The sequence below is a fragment of the Pseudochaenichthys georgianus genome, unplaced genomic scaffold, assembly GCF_902827115.2.
Source record: "Pseudochaenichthys georgianus unplaced genomic scaffold, fPseGeo1.2 scaffold_563_arrow_ctg1, whole genome shotgun sequence".
In the NCBI taxonomy this organism is placed as follows: Eukaryota; Metazoa; Chordata; class Actinopteri; order Perciformes; family Channichthyidae; genus Pseudochaenichthys; species Pseudochaenichthys georgianus.
This window is the reverse complement of record NW_027263124.1, coordinates 44,063-66,838: the sequence shown is the minus strand read 5'-3', so window position 1 is coordinate 66,838 and position 22,776 is coordinate 44,063. Positions and strand designations below refer to the sequence as shown.

General features: G+C 41.4%; 1 protein-coding gene across 1 annotated transcript in view; it reads left to right on the top strand.

The window, feature by feature from the left end:
* LOC117443242 (F-actin-uncapping protein LRRC16A-like) overlaps positions 1-22,776 on the top strand; it is a 61,810-nt gene that overhangs the window by 27,494 nt on the left and 11,540 nt on the right. Inside the window, 23 exon segments of the mRNA XM_034079201.2 lie at positions 6,704-6,763; positions 7,338-7,459; positions 8,351-8,448; positions 8,535-8,605; positions 8,867-8,940; positions 9,553-9,628; positions 10,012-10,100; positions 10,390-10,484; positions 10,994-11,080; positions 11,167-11,270; positions 11,476-11,553; positions 12,045-12,121; positions 12,334-12,438; positions 12,872-12,941; positions 13,359-13,440; positions 13,527-13,626; positions 13,830-13,884; positions 14,056-14,228; positions 14,569-14,637; positions 14,748-14,841; positions 16,236-16,334; positions 16,691-16,819; positions 22,634-22,756. Of these exon segments, the coding sequence (XP_033935092.1) occupies positions 6,704-6,763; positions 7,338-7,459; positions 8,351-8,448; positions 8,535-8,605; positions 8,867-8,940; positions 9,553-9,628; positions 10,012-10,100; positions 10,390-10,484; positions 10,994-11,080; positions 11,167-11,270; positions 11,476-11,553; positions 12,045-12,121; positions 12,334-12,438; positions 12,872-12,941; positions 13,359-13,440; positions 13,527-13,626; positions 13,830-13,884; positions 14,056-14,228; positions 14,569-14,637; positions 14,748-14,841; positions 16,236-16,334; positions 16,691-16,819; positions 22,634-22,756 (2,130 nt within the window).

Sequence of the window (22,776 nt, the reverse complement as noted above, 5' to 3'; positions counted from 1 at the left end):
CAGCAAGAGGAAGAAAAGTTCAACCTGGAGGGCAAGCGAAAGAGAGAGAGAAAAAAACATGCTTTGAACAGGTCTCTCGAGATTGTCGTGTTCTCAAAGAGCTAAGAACGTACTAAACCTCACATTTTAACACCTATAACTAAAGCCTAAACCCTTGAACTTCCTAGTTTCAAGCTTCAGAAATGACTTTAGAAATGATGGGTCCTGTATTTAAAAATAAAAAGGAGAAGTGAACCTGGTTAAGTGCATTCTAAAATGACTGACGCCTTTTTTTCTCAGCCTCTATTTTAATGTCTCTGGTAAGACTCCAGGTCTTTGAGGACAGAATCAAGACCGTCCTGACCTCTTCCCTCTTGGCAGTAAAAACGCCTAAATCAGCAGCCTAGCATTTAGGAGTATACATTTACACTCACAAGTATGAATCCAGACACCCAGTGTGCTTTATTTTGAATACCACCCATTTAGTTAGTGAACTAAAAAGTGAACTATTTTGCTGCCTAAATTCAAGATAATCAATAATCTTATAGATCAATTGAGCGGAAAGATAATGGATTGAAATATTGCTGGTGAAATTATTATTACAAGCTAGATTTAATTTGGGCCTGGATCTCCACTTAGTGAAGTCCGGAGTGCGACATTACACAGGAACTATAATATGAAGTTGGTAAAAAAATATATAATTTTACTATTTTGACGAGCAATTCATTGTTACATTTTCACGCAAATTGCCAAAAATAATTACTTTTTTCAGTTTTCTTTATATATTCACTTATTTGGCTGTTTTATCTTTCTTTTTCGACATGTTATATACCAAGAGATGAATCCAGAGATCCCCTGCAGATGAATTGATTATGCTCTTTTGGGTGGATAAGAAGCTTTGCCTATCAACAGCCGTTGAAAAATATATATCACACATGATAAAAAAATGTATTCAATGTATTGTTATGAGATTTTTGCTATTTTTCCAAAAGCAATTATGTCGTAAGAAGAATTTGAATATTTCCCAACCATTGACGATCCACAGAAAAATGATCCATTATATTATCAGTTGTTAAAGTAAGTTGTTTATCCTATTCACTGTATTGCTTTGGCTTCTGGTCTGTTACACAAGACATCTCAAACATCACTTTGCACTTGGAGAAGAAAACAAACAATTCGGACACTTTATAAACCAAACAATTAATCTAGGAAACAATCTGCAGATCAATTGACATTGAAAACTCTCCTTAGCTGATGCTCTAATTAAAAGTAAAAAAAAATGTTTTTTTTCTGCTGTAAAGTTGGGCATTTTAACATGGGGGTCTATGGAAATTGCTCCTTTCTGCAGCCAGTCCCTAGCGGCCCATGTATGAACTGCAGTGTGTGGCACTTCCGTATTGGCTTCCCGGCTGTTCCCCAGAGTTTGTCGCTTGGTCAAGATACAGGTCAAAAGCTGCAATACTGAAGAAACTTAAATAACCCCCTGAATCAAACCTGCTAAGCTCTGCCAGCTGACCCCTGATCTGTTGTTCATGTGTGTGTGTGTGTGTGTGTGTGTGTGTGTGTGTGTGTGTGTGTGTGTGTGTGTGTGTGTGTGTGTGTGTGTGTGTGTGTGTGTGTGTGTGTGTGTGTGTGTGTGTGTGGTGTGTGTGTGTGTGTGTGTGTGTGTGTGTGTGTGTGTGTGTGTGTGTGTGTGTGTGTGTGTGTGTGTGTGTGTGTGTGTGTGTGTGTGTGTGTGTGTGTGTGTGTGTGTGTGTGTGTGTGTGTGTGTGTGTGTGTGTGTGTGTGTGTGTGTGTGTGTGTGGAACAGAGGGTGGTTTGTTTCTCAGTGTGTACTGTCCCGGCAGAGAGGCAGCAGAGGATAAAAAAAAAAAAAAAGACAATGGTGGAATTTAACAGCTGGCAAGGAAAGAGGCCGCGGGGCACTCTTACTCTCTGCTTCTTTTTCTGTTTCCTTAGATAAAAGTCCAAATTCATTTCCCCTCCCCTCTGTCTCCTATTTTTGCATTCACGGTCTGTCTTTTCTTTTCCTTCTTTATCCCTCCTCCACATTGTGACTCATTCCATCCCTCTTTTCCCGTATTTGTTTCTCTCCCTTTTTCCCCTCCCTTTCACTTGCATTTTCTTGGCAGCGAGTTAATCAGTTAGTTATTTTCACTTTCACCCTCTCTCTTGAGTCAAGGGGAAATGTGTGTGTGTGTGTGTGTGTGAGGTTGTGCTCCAGACTTTTGTTCTGCAGAAACAAGACATTCCTGATGTTTGATCTCTTTCCCGAGTCGTTGTTGTCCAGCTTCATAACAATATATATCTTCCAATCCATTAAATTAAAAATGATTCCGTCTGCACAGACTTGCATCACAAATGTGCTCACCACATGTGTCTGTCGTGGACGAGCAAGCATTCTTTTCTGTAATACTAGTCCTTTCATTAATCATTTAAAGGGGCCTTATTATGCTTTTGGGGTTCTCCCTTCCCTGTAGGTGTTCTATAGGTGCATGTCAATGGTCTGCAAAGGCCACAATCCTACGTAACACAAGCACTCAAAACACATTGTATGGGATAGGCTAAGGGGCGGGACATCTCTAAGCAGTTGACCAATCAGAGCAGACTGGGCTGTGGTTTCAGACAGAGGGTGAAAAGAGGTGCTGCAGAACAGGCAGTATGAGGACGATAAAGAGCTTTCTGAACATTAGAGCATGGAGACAGTAGAGACACGACATACCGATATACACCTGAACATGAACACAACAAGTCCTCTTTCAGATCAATGTTCTGTTAAGAAAAAGTTGTTTCCCACAGTGACTGTTAAGCTCTCATCTTGCTGCACAGCTTGAAGAGAGTCATCTCAGTCAACCTGCACAGCAAGGATGTGATGTTAAACAAGACAATGTAACTTAAGAAAAAAGATAAACCTCATTCCTTCTCTTACAGTCCCAATGAAAAGTATTTTAAAAGCAATTAAACTCATGCTTATTGGTTTTAATCCATGATAGAGTTTGGTCACTTTGTTGCTGGTGTGACCATTAGCTTTTGGCGGCTAGAGTTAGCATTTCTTATCAGTTGTCTGACTTTATGACTCCTTTATTTGTGCTAATATATTTGATCATTTAGCATTATTAAAACTAATGAATAACGACTCTATATAATATAATAATAAAATACACGGAGCCTCTCTTTTTCCTCCCTCTCTTCGGACAGCGCCAGTGGCCCTTTCTCATTTCTCTAACTCCCCTCCTCGACTCCTATCCTCGAGACTTAGTGCCGCCCGCAGGAGATGCGAGCGGAGGACTGAGGAGGGGAACCGAGGAGAGAGGAGGGGAAGCAGCGGTTAGAGAAATGAGAACTCCTCTCCTCTGAGCGGTCATTTTAAAGAGACGTCCATTAGTGATGACAGGAGGCACAGCAGCCCTCTGTCTGATGGACAGATGTGTTCATGATGACTTATATATTTACTTTGATTCATTCACAGTGCAGTATAATGAGACAATAACAGGCTACAGATGTGGACACACACACACACATACACACACACACACACACACACACACACACACACACACACACACATATATATATACCATTTCAGAATCAACCAGAGCACTCTCATAATAACGTAACACAATCAGAGACTGGATATATCCCCCCCCCCCCCCCTCTCTCTGGTCGCTACAATGAGGAAAATAAATTACGGGCCAAAAGTTTTATTTACAAGTATTACAAGTTAAGCAGAGGACACCAAACCAACTGTGACCCGTCTGTCCGCTGCATCTACGCACTGTACAACACACACACACACACACACACACACACACACACACACACACACACACACACACACACACACACACACACACACACACACACACACACACACACACACACACACACACTGTACAACACACCTACACACTGTACAACACACGCACCTACACACTGTACAACACACACACCTACACACTGTACAACACACACACCTACACACTGTACAACACACCTACACACTGTACAACACATGCACCTACACACTGTACAACACACACACACACACACCTACACACTGTACAACACACACACCTACACACTGTACAACACACACACCTACACACTGTACAACACACACACCTACACACTGTACAACACACACACACACACACCTACACACTGTACAACACACACACCTACACACTGTACAACACACACACCTACACACACACTGTACAACACACCTACACACTGTACAACACACGCACCTACACACACACTGTACAACACACACACCTACACACTGTACAACACACGCACCTACACACTGTACAACACACACACCTACACACTGTACAACACACACACCTACACACTGTACAACACACACACCTACACACTGTACAACACACGCACCTACACACTGTACAACACACACACCTACACACTGTACAACACACGCACCTACACACTGTACAACACACACACCTACACACTGTACAACACACGCACCTACACACTGTACAACACACGCACCTACACACTGTACAACACACGCACCTCACACACACACACACACACACACACACACACACACACACCTACACACTGTACAACACACGCACCTACACACTGTACAACACACGTACCTACACACTGTACAACACACACACCTACACACTGTACAACACACGCACCTACACACTGCACAACACACACACACACACCTACACACTGTACAACACACACACACACACACACACCTACACACTGTACAACACACGCACCTACACACTGTACAACACACGCACAGCTGCTAAAGCATATCAGGCTACAGCCGTTGTGTATTTTATTGTGAAGCACTAAATGTTCTTAGAAAAATATCGACTCTACGTTTGTAGATATCTACTAAACTAAAGCAAATAAAGAGAGTCATGTTATACTGAGTGATATATATTATACACACTGCTCTGCTTTCTGCACGGACCTCACAGCTGTTCTCTCTGTAAACATCGCGTTGCGATGAAAGCAGTTAATAAATAATATCCAGGGGATGCATGCAGAGCTGTCATTGGCTGAGATAAGTCCGGCCGTGCATCACGACTCTTTGAAACATCTCTGTTGCCGGAAATGCATCCACGAAGGAGCCGCGGAGGACCCATCAGTGTCTCCTCGGTTAGAGCTCCTCCGGAGAGCCTCCTCAACGCTCGATCCTCGAAGTGCATTTAGAGAAATTAGATGTCCTTCAACACGGCGCGCTGATATTCATTTCCGGGTCACTACCGGAGGACCGAGGAGTCGAGGAGGGGGATTTGATGAAATGAGAAAGGGCCAGTGTCTGTCTCATGCAGCAGCTGATCCAGTAATGAGTGACCTGGCCGACAGTAAGAATAAACATATTTATAACTAGTTTAGGTAGTTTTAGAGGTGTCTCCGTCCTGTCAGATTACACTTCACTCGCGTTTAGATCCATATCGAGAGAAAGATAAATAATCTGAATTCAGTGTGCAGTTTACTTTGACGCAGGGGTGAGCAGCAGAGGTGGGGAGAGGCGGGGCTATTGCCTCATCATTATCAGTAAATGGTATAGGGCGTACACACGGAGCCGTTGGACTCCCCAGAGCGTTGCGTATGCCGTTCTATCCACCTTGGGACCCGTTATCGTTTCCGCAGTCGTTTAGTCCCGTATGCGGTCGTCCTCGTGTGGCCGAACGGTCTATACGACACTAAACAGTAACGCAAACGACCGTTTTCGTCCTCGTGTGGCCGGGGCCTTAAACTGGAGCTTGCTTTGTGTGCAGGAGGCTAAGTGTTTTGCATGTTCCTGATTTAAAAAAGTCAAAAGTATTCCTAACATGTTGAAAGCCCATTGTTTTGTCTTAAACATCATGGACACCAAGTGCTTCCTTCATTGAAGCTAAGGCACTAGCAATACAAAGTCTGCAAACTGTTGCCTTGGATATATACTTTAGCAGGGTTCAACCCTTTTGAACAACATATATTTAACGGGGTTTCTTTGACTGACATTGCAATTGCGATATGATTTGTTTAATTTTTACATCGGTGTTCTATTTTTGCTAGAAAAATATATTTAAATAATGGCGATTCTTTTTTTTGTTGCACACATATGAATGTAAAAATAATGGTTTTATTAAGTTTGTATGAGACAAGGACGTTGCTGCAGCACTACAATATTGTGTACATACATGTTGACACATATTGCATCTTATTTGATCTGGATCTCATATTGGGATTTCAATAGGATCACAATAACCCTTGTCTTATGTGTGAGTTTGATATTGTTGCTAATCAGATGTGCTAACAACACAGTTATGGCACGTTATGACCTATAGCCCCATATATTGAGCTGGAGTCAAAACACTTTGAAACCAACAACCTTCTTTTCTCTTTCTCTTGCCCCAATGTTTCTTTCCATGTAAACAAATCGCTCAAAAGCTTAATATAAATGTGAAACGTATGCATTCCTTTATTGTAAGATTTGATATTTCATGTTAAATGTATCCTGGGAAGACCCTGGACAAATGCAAATAAATTAATTCTCTTGAGGAACATCGTGGAGAGCAAGTTCTGTTTGGTTATTTAATGAAGCAAAAATCACACAAAGCGGACATTATATTTGTGTGTTTTCCCAAAACGCCGCAACGGTTAAGATGTCAAATACAAGATGAACTTGATTTATATTTACTGTCATCTCCTCACCGGTCTCCTCTTGCTGATCCAGGTGGAACACTCCTTCAGCTACCTGGATATCCAGGGGATCAGCAGCCACAAGCCCACTCAGGTACACACGCAAACAAACAGTAATGCAACGCTTATTGTGCATTACATCCATGTCATACAACCATTCCTTACAACACCCGAGCAGCAGCTTAAAAGTTACACACATAAACACACCCAGGTGCACTAACATCTTTCAACATGGTCTGTTTGAGAAAGGATAAGAAAGGATATTAAACACTGATTTATTGGATACATTCGTTCAAAACAGATCAAATCAATAAGGATGATTAGTTTGACTACGCTCACCTGCTCAGGGTAATTCATAGTAACCAAATAAAAATGACATTTTCATTGTCTGGTATTGTATCTATTTAAATGGCTTTGTTAACCTTCAGACTTGAAATATTAATATTATTTAGTTAATATTTATATACGTGCCCAACTTATCTTTCATGAAAGACTCAAGGAGGACTGTTTTCTTTATAAGCTATGCTTTCACCTGACTCACTTACCACAACAGATTTGGTCAAATGTCTTTATAAATGTGTTATTTAAAAGCATGGGTGCTTTTTTCTCACCTCAACATCCTTTGGAGTCGTTGCATGATGTCGCTTTGTGGTTGTCGCCCCCTGCAGCTGGTGTTGGAGTATGAGCGCGGGCCGTGGAGCATGCGGCTGAGCTCGGTGGACGAGGTGGACGAGGTGATCGCTCACATCGGCTGCTGCCTGCACCGCATCCGCCCCGCCTGCTCACCTGTGTAGGTACACCCTGAGGAGCAGGGAGAGACAGGGAGCCCATCAGAAGATCCAACAGGAAGCAAACTGTTCAAACACTTCAAATCTTTATTCAGAGATTAGGAGGATTCTGTCGAGTTGAAGATGAATGTCTAAATGAATGTCTAATTCCTATACTAAGAGTTACTCAATAGGAATGACAACACTAGAGATTTATGTGAATCTATAATAAACGTTCGAGAAAGAAAGAAGTGTGAGTTTAAAATAATCCTACTTTAGAGGAATTTATAGAACAGTTTTAGTGAGAAACATGTGGCGCACTTAACACGTTTGAAAGATATGTAACAATAGTATTTTGGCGGCAGTGTGGTACATTATAATCAAATTGTAACTTTTGAAACTGTTGGTTAAATACATTATGTGCTAGACGTGAGTTAGTTAAAATGATAGCTTTGCTTGAACACAGAAGGTGGACGAAGATTATTTACCGTAATCGTAGTTGTAATTATTTACAAACTTTAAATACATTTCAATTTAAATAGAAAAAACAAATATGTTACTTTTACATAAGTCCGTGATTTTACAGATACATTCCTACTTCAGTAGACGAATACATGAGTGCATCAACAACACATTCATGTGAAACTATTTAAAAAACGAATTGGCCATTATAATTGTTTTTTATTTATGCAGACAGTTGAGTAGTTCCTACCCCTCAAATGTGAGGATTGGCAAATGAAAGTGTAGGGAGTGGGTTGTTAGTTACATTAATGTAAATGTCTTCTGCTTCTCTTCTCACTTTGTCTGTGAAAGTTGTGGGACTCACATGACAATCATTTTAAATGTTCATCAAGTTTGTAAATGATTGATTGTCTTTTCCCTCCCCCTCCTCCTCCTGCCTCTCTGTAAGGAAGCAAGGTGATGAAGAAGCTGAGTCTGAAGCCTCCTGAGAGGACAGCGTCTCTCCTGGCCCTCTGGGACGGGCAGAGCTCTGCAGACCTGGGGCCCTGCGGTACGTCTGCCTCAAAATGTCCAAAACATATCCAGACCAATAAAGGTGTATCAACGTGTGACCGTTTTTATTTCCTCGTGTTACAGGCGGCTTTTCTCATCAGTACTGGTGTGTGTGTGATTACCTGGGTCTGCCGTACAGAGAGGAGGTCCAATGGGTGAGTGACTGAGAGTCAATCTGCTTCTGTCTCACATTTCTAACTCAACTCTATTTCCTGTTTTAGTAATATGTATCACCTGCAGTGGTTACACACCCGGTGCTTCTACCTTAGTCTTCTGCCACTACTTCTTGGGCTGTTGCTTCCTCTATTGTTATATTGTATTCTTTTGCTTCTTGTTCTTTGTCTACTTTCCCGTGTGTACCTCAACACACCATAGTAAAGCTATTCCCTTTCCTCTTCCATACCCCCCCCCCCCAGGATGTGGACACCATCTATCTCACTCAGGACACCAAAGAGCTCAACCTGCAGGACTTCATTCACCTTGAGAACAGGTGTGTACACCGCGCAGCGCCTGTGAGAACTGTGTGTGAAGATGCATCCACATTCAAACAGTTGACCAAAGTGAAGTTACTCTGATGAGAAACACGTTGACACGCCAGGCTTTAGAATGTGTGTGATTTTTACCAAAACCGTAACAATATATTCTATTGAATGTTCAACTGTGAACATTTTGTTTGGGGTTCTGGGTGGAAGGGTCCCCAGATATTTAATGCAGGTATTCTGTTGGGTGAAATACTTATTGTTAGAGCTCAATCAAATCAGAATGTCATTTTTCTTTCGACTTATAAGGAGGCACAACATGAAATGGGACAAATTAGCTCGAACAAAGAGTGGGTACAGTATATGGAACAATAAATAAGGTCCGTGTGTTTTTGGTTCTTTAGTGGACAGGACTGTTGACTAGGCTATTTGATTAACTTATTAACGGTTTTGTCTTGTTATTTATTCATTTTTATTTAATTGTGTTTTTGTACATGAGCTCTAGTCACATCATCAATGTACTCCTATTATCTCTATTCACTCACAAAATTAGCAATATCACTATTATCAGCAGCTGTGGTATATAATATATTTAAGTTATTTCTTGTAATGTTTCCCTGCAGGGATCTGGTGGCGATCATCGCAGCTCTGGAGTACAACCAGTGGTTCACTAAAGTCTCCGCCAAAGACTGCAAACTGGTAACATTCATACAATCAACTGCATACATGTCCGTCTGATTCCGATATCAAATAATCAAATGAAATAGAAAGAAACCAAATTGTCTGTAGACATATAAAGGATCAATTGCTATCACGTGTGTGCCTTTTAACTATAAAACTAACGTGTGTGTGTGTGTGTGTGTGTGTGTGTGTGTGTGTGTGTGTGTGTGTGTGTGTGTGTGTGTGTGTGTGTGTGTGTGTGTGTGTGTGTGTGTGGTGTGTGGTGTGTGTGTGTGTGTGTGTGTGTGTGTGTGTGTGTGTGGTGTGTGTGTGTGTGTGTGTGTGTGTGTGTGTGTGTGGTGTGTGTGTGTGGTGTGTGTGTGTGTGTGTGTGGTGTGTGTGTGTGTGTGTCTGCCCTCCAGTCGACAGATATATGTGAGCAGATCTTGAGGGTGGTGGCTCGGTCCAGCCGGCTGGAAGAGCTGGTGCTGGACAACACTGGACTCAGAAGGTCAGAGGTCAAATAATAGATGCGTTGTCCTGGTCATGGTTTGTGCTTAAATCTATGACTTAGTCAACTTAACAGTACATACAAAGTCTAAATTGTTGTTCTGTAAAGTAAGAGTAAATAAGCAGCCTGTGCCCAGGACCAAAGTCCATTCTGGATATCAAATGTATGTGTGCTAGTTTGTTGATTGTGCCTGATGTAAGGTGAGAGGTCATCACGTTTCACACCGTTCGTTCTTGCCAAACCGGAGCACGCATGGTGTCATTCTGTTCCTTCTCTTTCTCCTCTTCAGTGATTTTGCTCAGAAGCTGGCCAGCGCTCTGTCCCACAACCCCGCCTCCACGCTGCAGACACTCAACCTGAGCAACAACTCCCTGGAGGACAAAGGTTAAAACGTGTGCTCACACACACATCCTGCACAGTGGATTACTTTTAGTATTGACATGCTTACAGTATATAGGTCACATACTGTATGTGTCCTTGTTTTAAAATAAATATGGAGGAGATATATTTATCACATTAGATTTGTGTATTTGTAATTGTTTCCAACATATTTGCTATAAAGGTACCTTGCTTTTGCTTTGCTTTTTTGAAACGTTCAGTCTTCCAAAGGGCTCCCAGGTGTTGTGATTAGGGATGCCAGCGATTATTCGATTTTTCGAATATTCATTAGTCTCCATAATTGAAAATTATTTTTAAAATTCGATTTTATTTATAAGGTCATTTGTCGAACTGACAAATGCAAATGAAGTAAAATGCGAATAATCGATTAATATTCGCCAGGGCTGTCCGATTTTCGAATTTGATCATGGTCAGTTTCTGGCATCCCTAGTTGTGATGCGCCCCCTGGTGGCTATATTGGATGCTCTACTGACAGAATGTGTTACTCTCTGCAGGTGTTGCTGCTCTCAGTGCTCAAATTGCCAAACTGCCCATGGGCCTGAAGCACCTGAACCTCTCCAGGACCTCCATGTCTCATAAAGGTGAGCAGGAGAAACAAACAGGAAGTCATATTTGATTATTGTCCTGAATTAAAGTTTCAGGAGACTATATTTGTCCTTTCCTGCAGGTGTGAGCAGCCTCTGTCAGGCTCTCTGTGCCAACCCTGCAGTGTCCGCCGCCCTCACACACCTGGACCTGTCGGGGAACTCGCTCAGAGGAGACGACCTGCAGGTACAGAGATACCTCCTCTGCTTCTATCACACTAACCTTTAAGATGATTTCTGCAACCCCACAGTTTGTTTTACTTTATGTAAAAACGTTGGACTGAATTGGAGATGGACTAGCTCCAAAGGAAGACAGTTGTTTAGGACATCTGATGTTTTTAAATGAATGCATTGATCTGTTAAGATGTCTTGTGTATTTATTTTCTGCACAGAACCTGCACAGCTTCCTGAATAACTCAAACTGTCTGGAGACTCTGGATCTGTCTAACAGTGACTGCCCTCTGGATCAGGTATAATCGGGCCATACACAAACTAACGTTTTTATCATTTATTAATTGTATTGAGTTCATATAATAAACAGAAACATTTCAAGCTAACACTTACTAAATTCACTTTGAACTAAACTGGTCCCAATACATTTATTTAATCAGTCTAAGCATTGGTTTAAAATAGGTAAGATATAATAAGCAGAAATACATTCAAAGGGAAATGGTATAGATACTGTATGCACTTCCAAGTAAGGTGAACGTGTGTAGAAGTTCCCAGCCAATCAGTATATACTGTTTAACACTATCTAACATTTACACTTTATACTTTCAAGACTCTTGTTAGGCCGGAGTTAAGATGAAGATTTCATTCATTCATTAAAGAGTTAATTATATAACTTAATGATCACGATAACGCATGATTTGAATGCAGGTTATTTGTGTCTGCACTGCTCTGCCTGTTTGGAATAAAAAACGTTTTCACTTTGTGCTCAAGTGTAGTTTTGTGTTTCTAGGTGTGTGCGTCTCTGCTCGGAGGCTGCCTGAAGCATCTCTCTGTGCTCAACATGTCAAAGTCCGTCTTCTCTCACAGGTCAGATATTAAACTCGCCCTTCTATCAGCACGCAATTCTATTTCTATCAAGTTCAGACCACATTATACACTTTGACTTTGGACCGGATTGGCAGATTGCTCCAACATAACACTGTTCAACAAATACTACATTAGTTTAAATGCACATGTTCCTGTTTGAGATTTACTCTACTTGTATTTTGCTCTGATCGTCTGCCCTCCCATCCACACAGGAAGATTAAGGAGATCCCTTCGTCCTTCAAGCAGTTCTTCAGCAGCGCTCTGGCTCTGAGCTCAGTCAGTCTGTCAGGAACCAGGCTGCCTCTGGAGGCTCTGAAGTAAGAAAACCCCTGAAACCTGAAGACCCACAGCAATACATGTTTCATTTTGTGCAGTCCAAAATTAAATCAGTTACGGCCCGTCCACACGGCGGCATGCGTTGAAGCCCATTCACTTTGAATGGGGTGACGTCACGCTTTGCCGAACTGCATTGTGGTTCCGTCGCTTCGCTTTGCTCGCTTCAAAAGTTGAGCAATGTTCAACTTTTGAAGCTTCGTCAGCCAATCAAATCATATGCCAGTACAAGCTCTATCCAATCAAACCGCGTGCTTGTGTGTCGCGGGGCGGGACATTCATGTGAAAATGTGCAATGACAGGAACAACTATTTTCTACTGTTTTAGTAATCCAAAATACAACAAATTAAGATTAAGCAATGATACCACTTTCTGAAAGCTACTGTTAACTGATAAGTCTTGGGTTTGTGTCCGCAGAGCTTTGTTATTGGGGCTCGGCTGCAACCCGAACCTTAGCGACGTGTCTCTGGATCTCAGCTGCTGTGAGGTAAAACTAACCCTAAACACATTTGAAAAATTTGCAATCATAAAAGACACTCATAGATTCTAAAAAAAAAGAGGACGTACTATTTATATTTGTGTAGGTTTATATTTGTTTTTGTGCCATGTTCAAAAAGCTCTTTATTGTTCTCATACTGCCTGTGCTGCAGCACCTCTTTTCACCCTCTGTCTGAAACCAGAGCCCAGTCTGCTCTGATTGGTTAGCTGGCTGGCTCTGTTGTGATTGGTCAACCACTTAGAGCTGCTCTTAGCCTACAATGTGTTGGAGCAAAAGCCAATAGAATCGCAAATGTTACATAGCGTTACATAGGGGAGTGGTGGGAGGAAAGGGAAAACCCCAAAAAGCAGAATATATCTTCATCTAGTTTTTGTTTATTTAAATTGCACACTCTTTTCCTCTCAGCTGCGTTCAGGAGGCTCCCAGATCCTGGAGGGCTGTGTGGCAGAGATTCCCAACATCTCCAGTCTGGATATTTCTGACAACGGTGAGGACATTTTATGTTTGAAACAGTTATGATGCCGCTGTATTTACTTTGATGGCAGCAGTTGATGTTTCTGTGCTCCTCCTCAGGGCTGGACATGGACCTGACCACCCTGCTGGTCTGGCTGGCCAAGAACCGCTCCATCAGACACCTGTCACTGGGCAAGAACTTCAACAACATCAAGTCCAAGTGGGTGACTAACTGACAAAAAAGCAGTATTCCAGCTTCCTGAAAATGACATTACTTCTGGATTGTTACATTTATCAAAGTACTTTATAATAATGAAGGTGACTAAGAATGCACTTACAGTATGTGGTCCCATATATATTTAAAATGTTACTACACATTGGTTTGTCATTTAATCACATTTTCATTTTCAACATTTTCTGCAGAAATGTGTCTCAGGTCCTGGACAACCTGGTTCACATGATTCAAGAGGAGGATTCAGTACGTGAAACATTTTAACATCAATTGAACATTACGTTTTTTGTTGTGATTCATACCAGTTCTCTTGCTGTTATTACCATTAAGAATTTCACTGTTGATGAAAAATGAACTATATGTATACAGTATATAGTTTATAATATAATATTGAATATCAATGTGTTTCCCCTGCAGCCGCTGACCTCTCTGTCCCTGGCTGACTCCCGGCTGAAGACAGACCTCTCCATCGTCCTCAACGCTCTGGGCAGCAACACCTCTCTGACCAAACTGGACATCAGCGGGAACGCCATGGGAGACATGGGGGCCAAGATGCTGGCCAAAGCCCTGCAGATCAACACCAAGCTCAGGTGAGCAAGGAAGCCACATTATCCCGGAAAAGCTATATTCATTGTGGGAGCTGCTACATCTGTGTGAATTTGGGCCTCCTTATGGTCGGTAGAAAAGCCCATGTGCAGGGGGCTAAGTCCCCGCTGTCAAGTATGCAGGTTCGACTCCCACCTGCGGAAAGTTTGGGGATGCGGGAACGGTTAATCTGATGGAAAGGTAACTGATAGAAATCTGGTAAAACGTCTGCGAGATCATCTATGTTCAGATCAGAGACAAAAAAAGATAGCACTTTCACTTGTTTTATTCAAATGTGTGTTTGTGTTTGGGTATGTTTGATCCTCTTGGGTTGTGTGTGTGCAGGACGATAATGTGGGACAGGAACAGCATCAGTCCTCAGGGTCTACAGGACGTCGCTGCTGCTCTGGAGAAGTAAGTATAAAGCAGTCACTGAAGGTACAATTCCTATGCATGCTATCCGTCCTGCTCTGACTTTGTACTAGTATTAAGTCATGTTAAGTTACTATTTTCTCCCCCCCCAGGAACTATACCATTCGCTTCATGCCTATTCCCATCATGGATGCTGCTCAGGCACTGAAGGCGAGCCCAGAGAAGACGGAGGACGCCTTACTGAAGGTCATTACCCTGTTTATTTGATTATTTTGTAAAGAGTACTCTACCAGTGATTCTCAAATGGGGGTACGCGGACCCCTAGGGGTACGTTGGGGTACTGCAGGGGGTACGTGAGATTTAAAAAAAAAAAAAAATAATAAAAAGTTAATTAAAAAAATACCATGCATGATTACAAAGATAATCTTAGTACAATAAGTTAAATAGAAAACACAATTTTATATAAAATATTCCTAGAACCACTAAGGGGGGCCTCATATAAACATGTCAAATTGGTGTATTGTATTTTATAGTTTTGCATAATATATCATTGTGTTCATTGGTTTGTTAAACAGATATTACTTGAAAAAGTCCTTTGAAAAATCAGTTTACATTTTTATTCTTTTTTCATGCATAAAATGAAAATATCCTTAGTTTGTTGTAAAGGAGTTAATAAATCACACACTGAGGGAACATCACTATATTGGAATTATTTGTATAGGCTTTTTCGATCAAACATGTTCGGGGTCGGTCAGGGGGTACTTGGCTGAGAAAATGTTTCAAAGGGGGTACATGACTGAAAAAAGTTTGACAAGCACTGCTCTATACGATAAGTTAGATATAAGAGTATAAAAGGGGACATATTATGCTCATGCTCTCTCTCTCTGAAACGCTCTGTTTTAGTGCCCGTCTCTTTAAGCAGACCCTCTGAGAAAGCCTAGTCTGCTCTAATTGGCTTGCGAAGAAAATTGTGAAGGTAGTACTTCTCAGCCATGGGTGCAGAACCTCTGATGGGGTATGGTATATTCTGATACATCAAGTAACAAAACTAAAAGTACAAGCTGCAGATTGGCTGATTTCACAATATTATATATTTGTGTTATTATTATGTTTTTAACACCAACAATTACATGTCATATCGTTTTAATGTTTGTTAAAGTTGAACCAATTTGAGTTACTTTTTCAAATACTGGGTAGATTATTGGTAAAGTACGGAATCATATCATATCATCATCACATGTGTTTTTAAATGTACAAATGTCCTAGTAACTATGAGTGTTAAATACATGTAGTGGAGTAAAAAGTAGATCAAATGTTGTGAAGTAGAAGTAAATGTAAAAATAAATGGAATTACTGAAGAAAAGTACAAATATGTCAAAATAGTAGTTAAGTACAGTGCTTGAATAAATGTACTTAGTTACATTCCACCACTGCCAATGGAGGGGAGCCAAATATAAAGTTATATATAAAGTTAGTTGATTCCCATGTTTTTGTTTTTATTTAACATTGTATAGGTTATTAGGCATTTCAAATACCTAGATGTTTGAGCACAAGCACTATAATATAATATTTTCCCTTTAAAATATTATCTGTAATCACATTTCATTTTGACAGTTGAATAGTTGTGTTTTGTGGTGCAGATGGAGCAGTACCTGCTGAGGAACCATGAGACGCGTAAATACCTCCAGGAGCAGGCGTACAGGCTGCAGCAGGGGATCGTCACCACCACCACACAACAGGCAGGCTCTCCAACACACACACACACACACACACACACACACACACACACACACACACACACACACACACACACACACACACACACGCACACGCACACGCACACACGCACGCACGCATACCATGTATACGTCACTTCCGTGGGACATGGAGACTTATCCTAACCTTAACCATAACCAACACATGCCTAACCCTTAACCTTACCCTAAACCTAAACCTAACCAAGTTTTCACCCTAAAATTAATGATTCCCCTCATGGGGACCTCCATGTTGTCCCCTTCAGTGAGGTGAGTCAAATCCCATTCAATGAGTTAACATATCAGGGTTTGTAATCTGACCTCTGGTATCTGTGCTGCAGATGATGGACATGATGTGTGTGAAGGTGCAGGACCACCTGAACTCTCTGAGGTTCACAGAGACCAACTCGGTCCAGGAGGACATGAAGGTGGCAGAGAACTTCATGAAAGACGCCAGGAACTCCAAAACAGTAAGAAGACATGATCTGTGGGAATAATCCTAAATATAACGCTTCAATCCTCCAACTCCCATAGCTGACTGAATATTTAGAGACAGTAAAAAATCACCAATAACAATATTTTCATCATTTATGGTGCAGATTATCAACTGCCTACTAGTCAGGGGCGGATCTACGGGGGGCAAAGGGGGGCAGCTTCCCCCCTAACTTTGGTGTCCCTAAAACTGTACTTGTAGAAACAAACCTACACTATGTCCACAAGCTTCTCAAGCAACGAAACAAGCAGTTAATTAATTAAAAGTGAATCATTTTAAATATCATCTTAGGGCCGTTAAAAAACGTAGCTACGGCCCTGCATTAAACTGCGGAGCGGCGTTCACACAGACCGCGGCTCACACAGCTGCAGAGAGACCGAGCTGTCCCAGCACCTGAAGGTGGATCAGTTTCCCCTGGGAGCATTTCCCCTTCGACTGGTTTTGTTTTTAATAAGGACGAGAGCTTCAAACAAAATATGAATAAAACGCTGCCGTTTGAATCGATAGCATTTAACAGACGATCGCTGTTTGGGACGTTACGTTACAAAATACTACGCAGACAGCGCTTATTTAATCCACGTATATTACACATCACAGCAATGAGGCCAGATAAATTAAGGCAAGGCAAGTTTATTTATATAGCACTTTTCAACACAAGGTAATTCAAAGTGCTTTACAAAAAATGAAAGACATTAAGAAAATGGCATTTAAAATCAGTCATTAAAAAGAAAAGCTAATAAAAGAAACATTAAAAGAAAAAATACATGGATAAAAGTTACAGTGCAGTCTAAGATATCTAAGATATTACATTTCAATTAAAAGCAGCGACAAAAAGAAAAGTCTTCAGCCTGGATTTAAAAGTAGTCAGAGTTGCAGCGGACCTGCAGGTTTCTGGGAGTTTGTTCCAGATATTTGGAGCATAATAACTGAACGCTGCTTTACCATGTTTAGTTCTGACTCAGGGGACAGAAAGCTGACCAGTCCCTGAAGACCTGAGAGATCTGGATGGTTCATAATTTAGCAGGAGGTCAGAAATGTATTTTGGGCCTAAACCATTCAGTGCTTTATAAACCAGCAGCAGTATTTTGAAATCTATTCTTTGACACACAGGAAGCCAGTGTAAAGACTTCAGAACAGGAGTGATGTGATCCACTTTCTTAGTGTTAGTGAGGACTCGAGCAGCGGCGTTCTGAATCAGCTGCAGCTTTCTAATATATTTTTTAGTGAGACCTGTGAAGACACCATTGCAGTAGTCGAGAATACTGAAGATAAAAGGATGGACAAGTTTTTCCAAATCCTGCTGTGACATTAGTCTTTTAATCCTAGATATGTTCTTTAGGTGATAGTAAGCTGATTTAGTAACTGTTTTAATGTGACTGTTGAAACTCAGGTCAGAGTCCATGACTACACCTAGATTTCTGGCTTTATCTGTTGTTTTGAACATTGCAGACTGAAGCTCAGCGCTAACTTTTAAGCGTTCTGCCTTGGCTCCAAAAACCATTACCTCAGTTTTATCTTTGTTTAATTGGAGAAAGTTCTGACACATCCAGTCATTGATTTGTTCAATGCACTTACGGAGCGTCCACACTACAGCTCCAAAAATAGCTTAGAGCTGGGCGTGTCTGGAGCTTGGGGATTTTATTCAAGCAACACGGCCAACAACCAATCACATGAATCTCCCGCCCCCGACATACAAAGCAAAAACCCCCGGGGATTTTATGCGAGCAATATATATATAAACTCCCCAAACAGGCGAAAACCTACCAGTTTCCCCCACTGTCTCTGCCACCTCCCTCCATGCCTGGTTCCTCCGGTTTGTATCCCGGGAGGTGAAGAGGGTCTGGTCATACAAAACCGGGTGATTCGCTACGGCGATAGTTAGTTTCTCCTCCGACTTTTTTTGAAAATATAGAAATGAACGGCGGGATATCTCTCCCAGCTTAGACGCGGTTTGATTGGCTAGCGCTTCAGCTGTCAGATTTTGGGAAACGGGATTTGATTGGCTGGCGCTGGCTACTCCGGCGTCCAGGCGACCAGAAGTTGAACAATGTTCAACTTCTGGTCGCCTGGGTCGCCTGAGACGCCTCGCTCGGCTACCCACAATTCAGTTCGGCGAAAAAGCGCGGCTACGTGACGTCACCCCATTGAAAGTGAATGGGCAGCTTGGAGCTGCTTGGAGCTTTCGACGCTGTAGTGTAGACGGGCCGTTAGTCAGTGTTTGAATTGGAGCATAGTCTCCTGGTGAAATTGTTACGTACATTTGTGTGTCATCTGCATAGCTATGGTAACTTATTTTGTTGTTTTTCATTATCTGAGCCAGTGGTACCATGTAGATGTTAAAGAGAAGAGGCCCCAGGATGGAGCCTTGAGGTACCCCACACGTCATATTTGTCAACTCAGAAGTGTATTTACCTATAGAAACAAAGTTTATTTTTAATTAAACCAGGATATATCCTTTACCGTCAAACTGGATCTAAACACAGCTGCCTGTGTGCGTTTGATAAATAATTTCTGATTTTATATTTATTATAGGCTATGCTACTTATCAGCTACATGGCCCTAACGTGTAAAGTTATACAAGCCTTTGTACCAGTGCTTTTCGCAAGTAGACTCGTGCAGGCTAGAGTGATTCAACAACAACACAAAGACATCTGAGAAGTGATCAGGACGAACAGAAAGAGGAAAAGGAAAATACAGTACACTGAAGAGATCAGGAGGGTCAGAGCAGGAGGAAGAGGAGGAGATGAAGACATTAGTGAAGAAGAAGAAATGTATGTGAGGAATAAAGATGAAGTGTCAGAATGAGGGACAGAGGCAGGAATCAGGAGGCAGAGGAGACTCCAGCTGGACCACATGGTATGTTTTTATCCTCCTTGCACATAATCAAATCAAATTAAATCAAGTTTTATTTATATAGCAAAAACGATTTTGGTCGAGCCAAAGTGCTGTACATATAATAAAAATAGCCTACAGTAGAGACACTTTGCAGCAAATACAACAGCACAGATTGTTCAGAATATCAGTATGAGAAAAACGACACCCTCTATCCTTAGACCCTCACATCGTACAAGGAAAAACTTCCAGAGAAAACCCACAGTTTAAGGGGGAAAAATGGGAGAAACCTCAGGGAGAGCAACATAGGAGGGATCCCTCTCCCAGAATGGACAGACGTGCAATAGATGCCGTGTGTAAATCGAAGAGATAATACATTTTACAGCATATAGACCGAATGTTAGGAAATGCATGCGTCTGTAATAAGAAGATGAATCCACGAGGATGTCAGCTACCATCCTGTGGAAGCCATCAGGGAAGCAGCATGACGAGACCCAAGGCAGGACCGCAGAGACAGGTTCAGCCACGACCCGAAGTCCACGACTTAATCCAGAACTCAGGATAGAGGATCCAAGATACAGGACTACAGCAAGAGGATCAGCCTCGACTCCGGATCCCGGCGTAGATATAGATACAAACCAAGAAAAAAGATTTGGCTGGGTTAATCGGAACAAGAGAATACACAGACACAGACAGAGAGGGAGAAGGTCATTGGATACAAGTTATTCTTGATAACCCTCTAGAAAGATCTCATGAACTTCCCCACTCAATCTATCAAGACCCGAACAGTTCTATTAGATATAGGATAAGAAACAGAGATAGGGAGCACAACAACCTATCTCTTCGTCAGATGCCCTCCCCCGCTTATCTAAGCGAATCTGTACCCTGTTACCCTCTACAAGGCCATAGACCAGCAGAGGGAAAATGGGGGGTGGGTAAGGGTTTTTAAGAATAAACCGCAAGGGTCTAAAGGGAAAAAATATGAAATATAAGGTACTATATTTTAAGTAATCTACTATTCCTGTATTCGAATAATGTATAAACTATTTTAAAAATACTTTATGAAATCCTTTGTTATGTTATAAATATTAAAATAAAGAACTAAATGAATAAATAAATAAATAAATAGATAATTAAACAAAATCCAAAGAGAAAAAGTGAGTTTTAAGTGTTGTTTTAAAAAACCCCAGGGTCTGGGCCGACCTCACATGGAGGGGCAAAGTATTCCAGAGCCTAGGGCCAGCCGCTGCGAAAGCTCGATGCCCTCGGGTTTTAAGCCTGGTTTTAGGCACGATCAACAGCAGCTGGTCAGTCGACCTTAAGGCTCTGCCTGGGGTGAAGCGATGGAGGAGTTCGGCTATATTGGCAGGAGCCAGCCCATTTAGGGCTTTAAAAACAAATAAAAGGATTTTAAAATCTATTCTGAACCGAACTGGAAGTCAGTGCAATGAGGCCAGAATTGGGGTGATGTGGTCACGCTTTTTATGGCCAGTGAGAAGACGTGCAGCTGCGTTCTGCACTAGCTGAAGGCGTCTAATTGAGGCCTGGTCCATACCCACATACAGAGCATTGCAGTAATCCAGTCTTGAGGTAACAAAGGTAACACTTTCTAGGTCTTTAAAAGATAAAAACGCCTTGGTCTTAGCCAATAGTCGTATTTTGAAAAAGCAGGTCTTGACTACAGTGCTAACCTGCTTATCAAATTTAAAGGCGCTGTTGAAGGTCACTCCAAGGTTCATGACAGAGGGGAGGATATTTTTATTGAGGGAGCCCAGAATATCAATCGGGGAGACTGTTGGTTGGGCTTACTCTCATTAAGGCTGAGGAAGTTTTACAGCAGCACAATCTAGCGGCTCTTAGTATTGACAAATATTGATTGAAATGTGTTGCTGCACAGGTCACCTTTAGCTCTCTTAAGAGATGGGTGATGTCATTTGTGTACTTAATTATAACTAAGTACTTTTACTGTACTTACAGTAAACAGAATTCTAGGGTATCATGAATATTTTCTGCTGTTTTATACTATATTTTAGTTTGTTTGTCTGAACACCTTGTTTCTCGTGTGCATTAAGAACACTTGTGTTAGGGCATTATTTAACAATAAATAGGTTACACAGTATAGAATACCACGTACGGTCCGCCCTCCCATGCCACCCTGGCAAGACCTCTTGCCCCCCCTTTGCCACCCCATGTAAAATGTTCTAGAACCCCCACTGCTACTAGTGATAAGGCATGGGACTATATGAACATTTTAACTCACGATTATCCTGGCCAAAATAATCGTGATTCACGGTATTATCCCAATTATAATAAAGAATACGCTTAAAAATCAAAAAATGGCACGCAAACTAAAATCTACATTGCATTTTGTTATACGACGTTTTGCCATCACAGATAGGGGCACAGGTTTTAAGTAAAATTACAAACAAACAACATGAAATAAGGTACATACACATCATAAGGTGCCCCTGCATAAATGAAAGGCTAGATCAAATGTAATAAGAAATGTGTGTGTCAGATCTTTGTCACATGATCAATCCTTTATGTATTGTTCACTTATATACAATGATCATTGGCTACACAGCTTTTCAATTAACACATTTTGGATGATCCCAATAATGCAAATCATTATTTCGTTTTTTTATATATTGTAATCAGCAATATAAAATTCCTATTTCATGAATTCTCTTTGAGCTGCCGGCCAAATAAATACATCTAAAGCCGTAACTTTATTACTTTCCTCCTGTTTAAAATATTTCAACCTGTTTATAACACCTGCAGTGAATAATAAAATTAATTTGGCATTGTACTCTTGTGATTTTTTTAATCTCTCAGTTTTAAAAATATATAAATTGATAGAATATTCAAAAATGCTAATTGACTTCATAAGAAAATCAAAGATTAGTCCAAAGAAATACTTGTTAAAACATCTGAACGACCTCATCTCTTCTCCCTGCAGCTGCTCCCTAACCTGTACCACCTGAGGAGTGGGGGGTCCAGTGGAGTGTGTGTTGGAGCCATTCAGGACAAACTGGAGTCCATGGCAGGAGAGGTTTCCCTGGTGATGGACGAACAGCTGCAGGTACTGAGCTGCTGTTATGA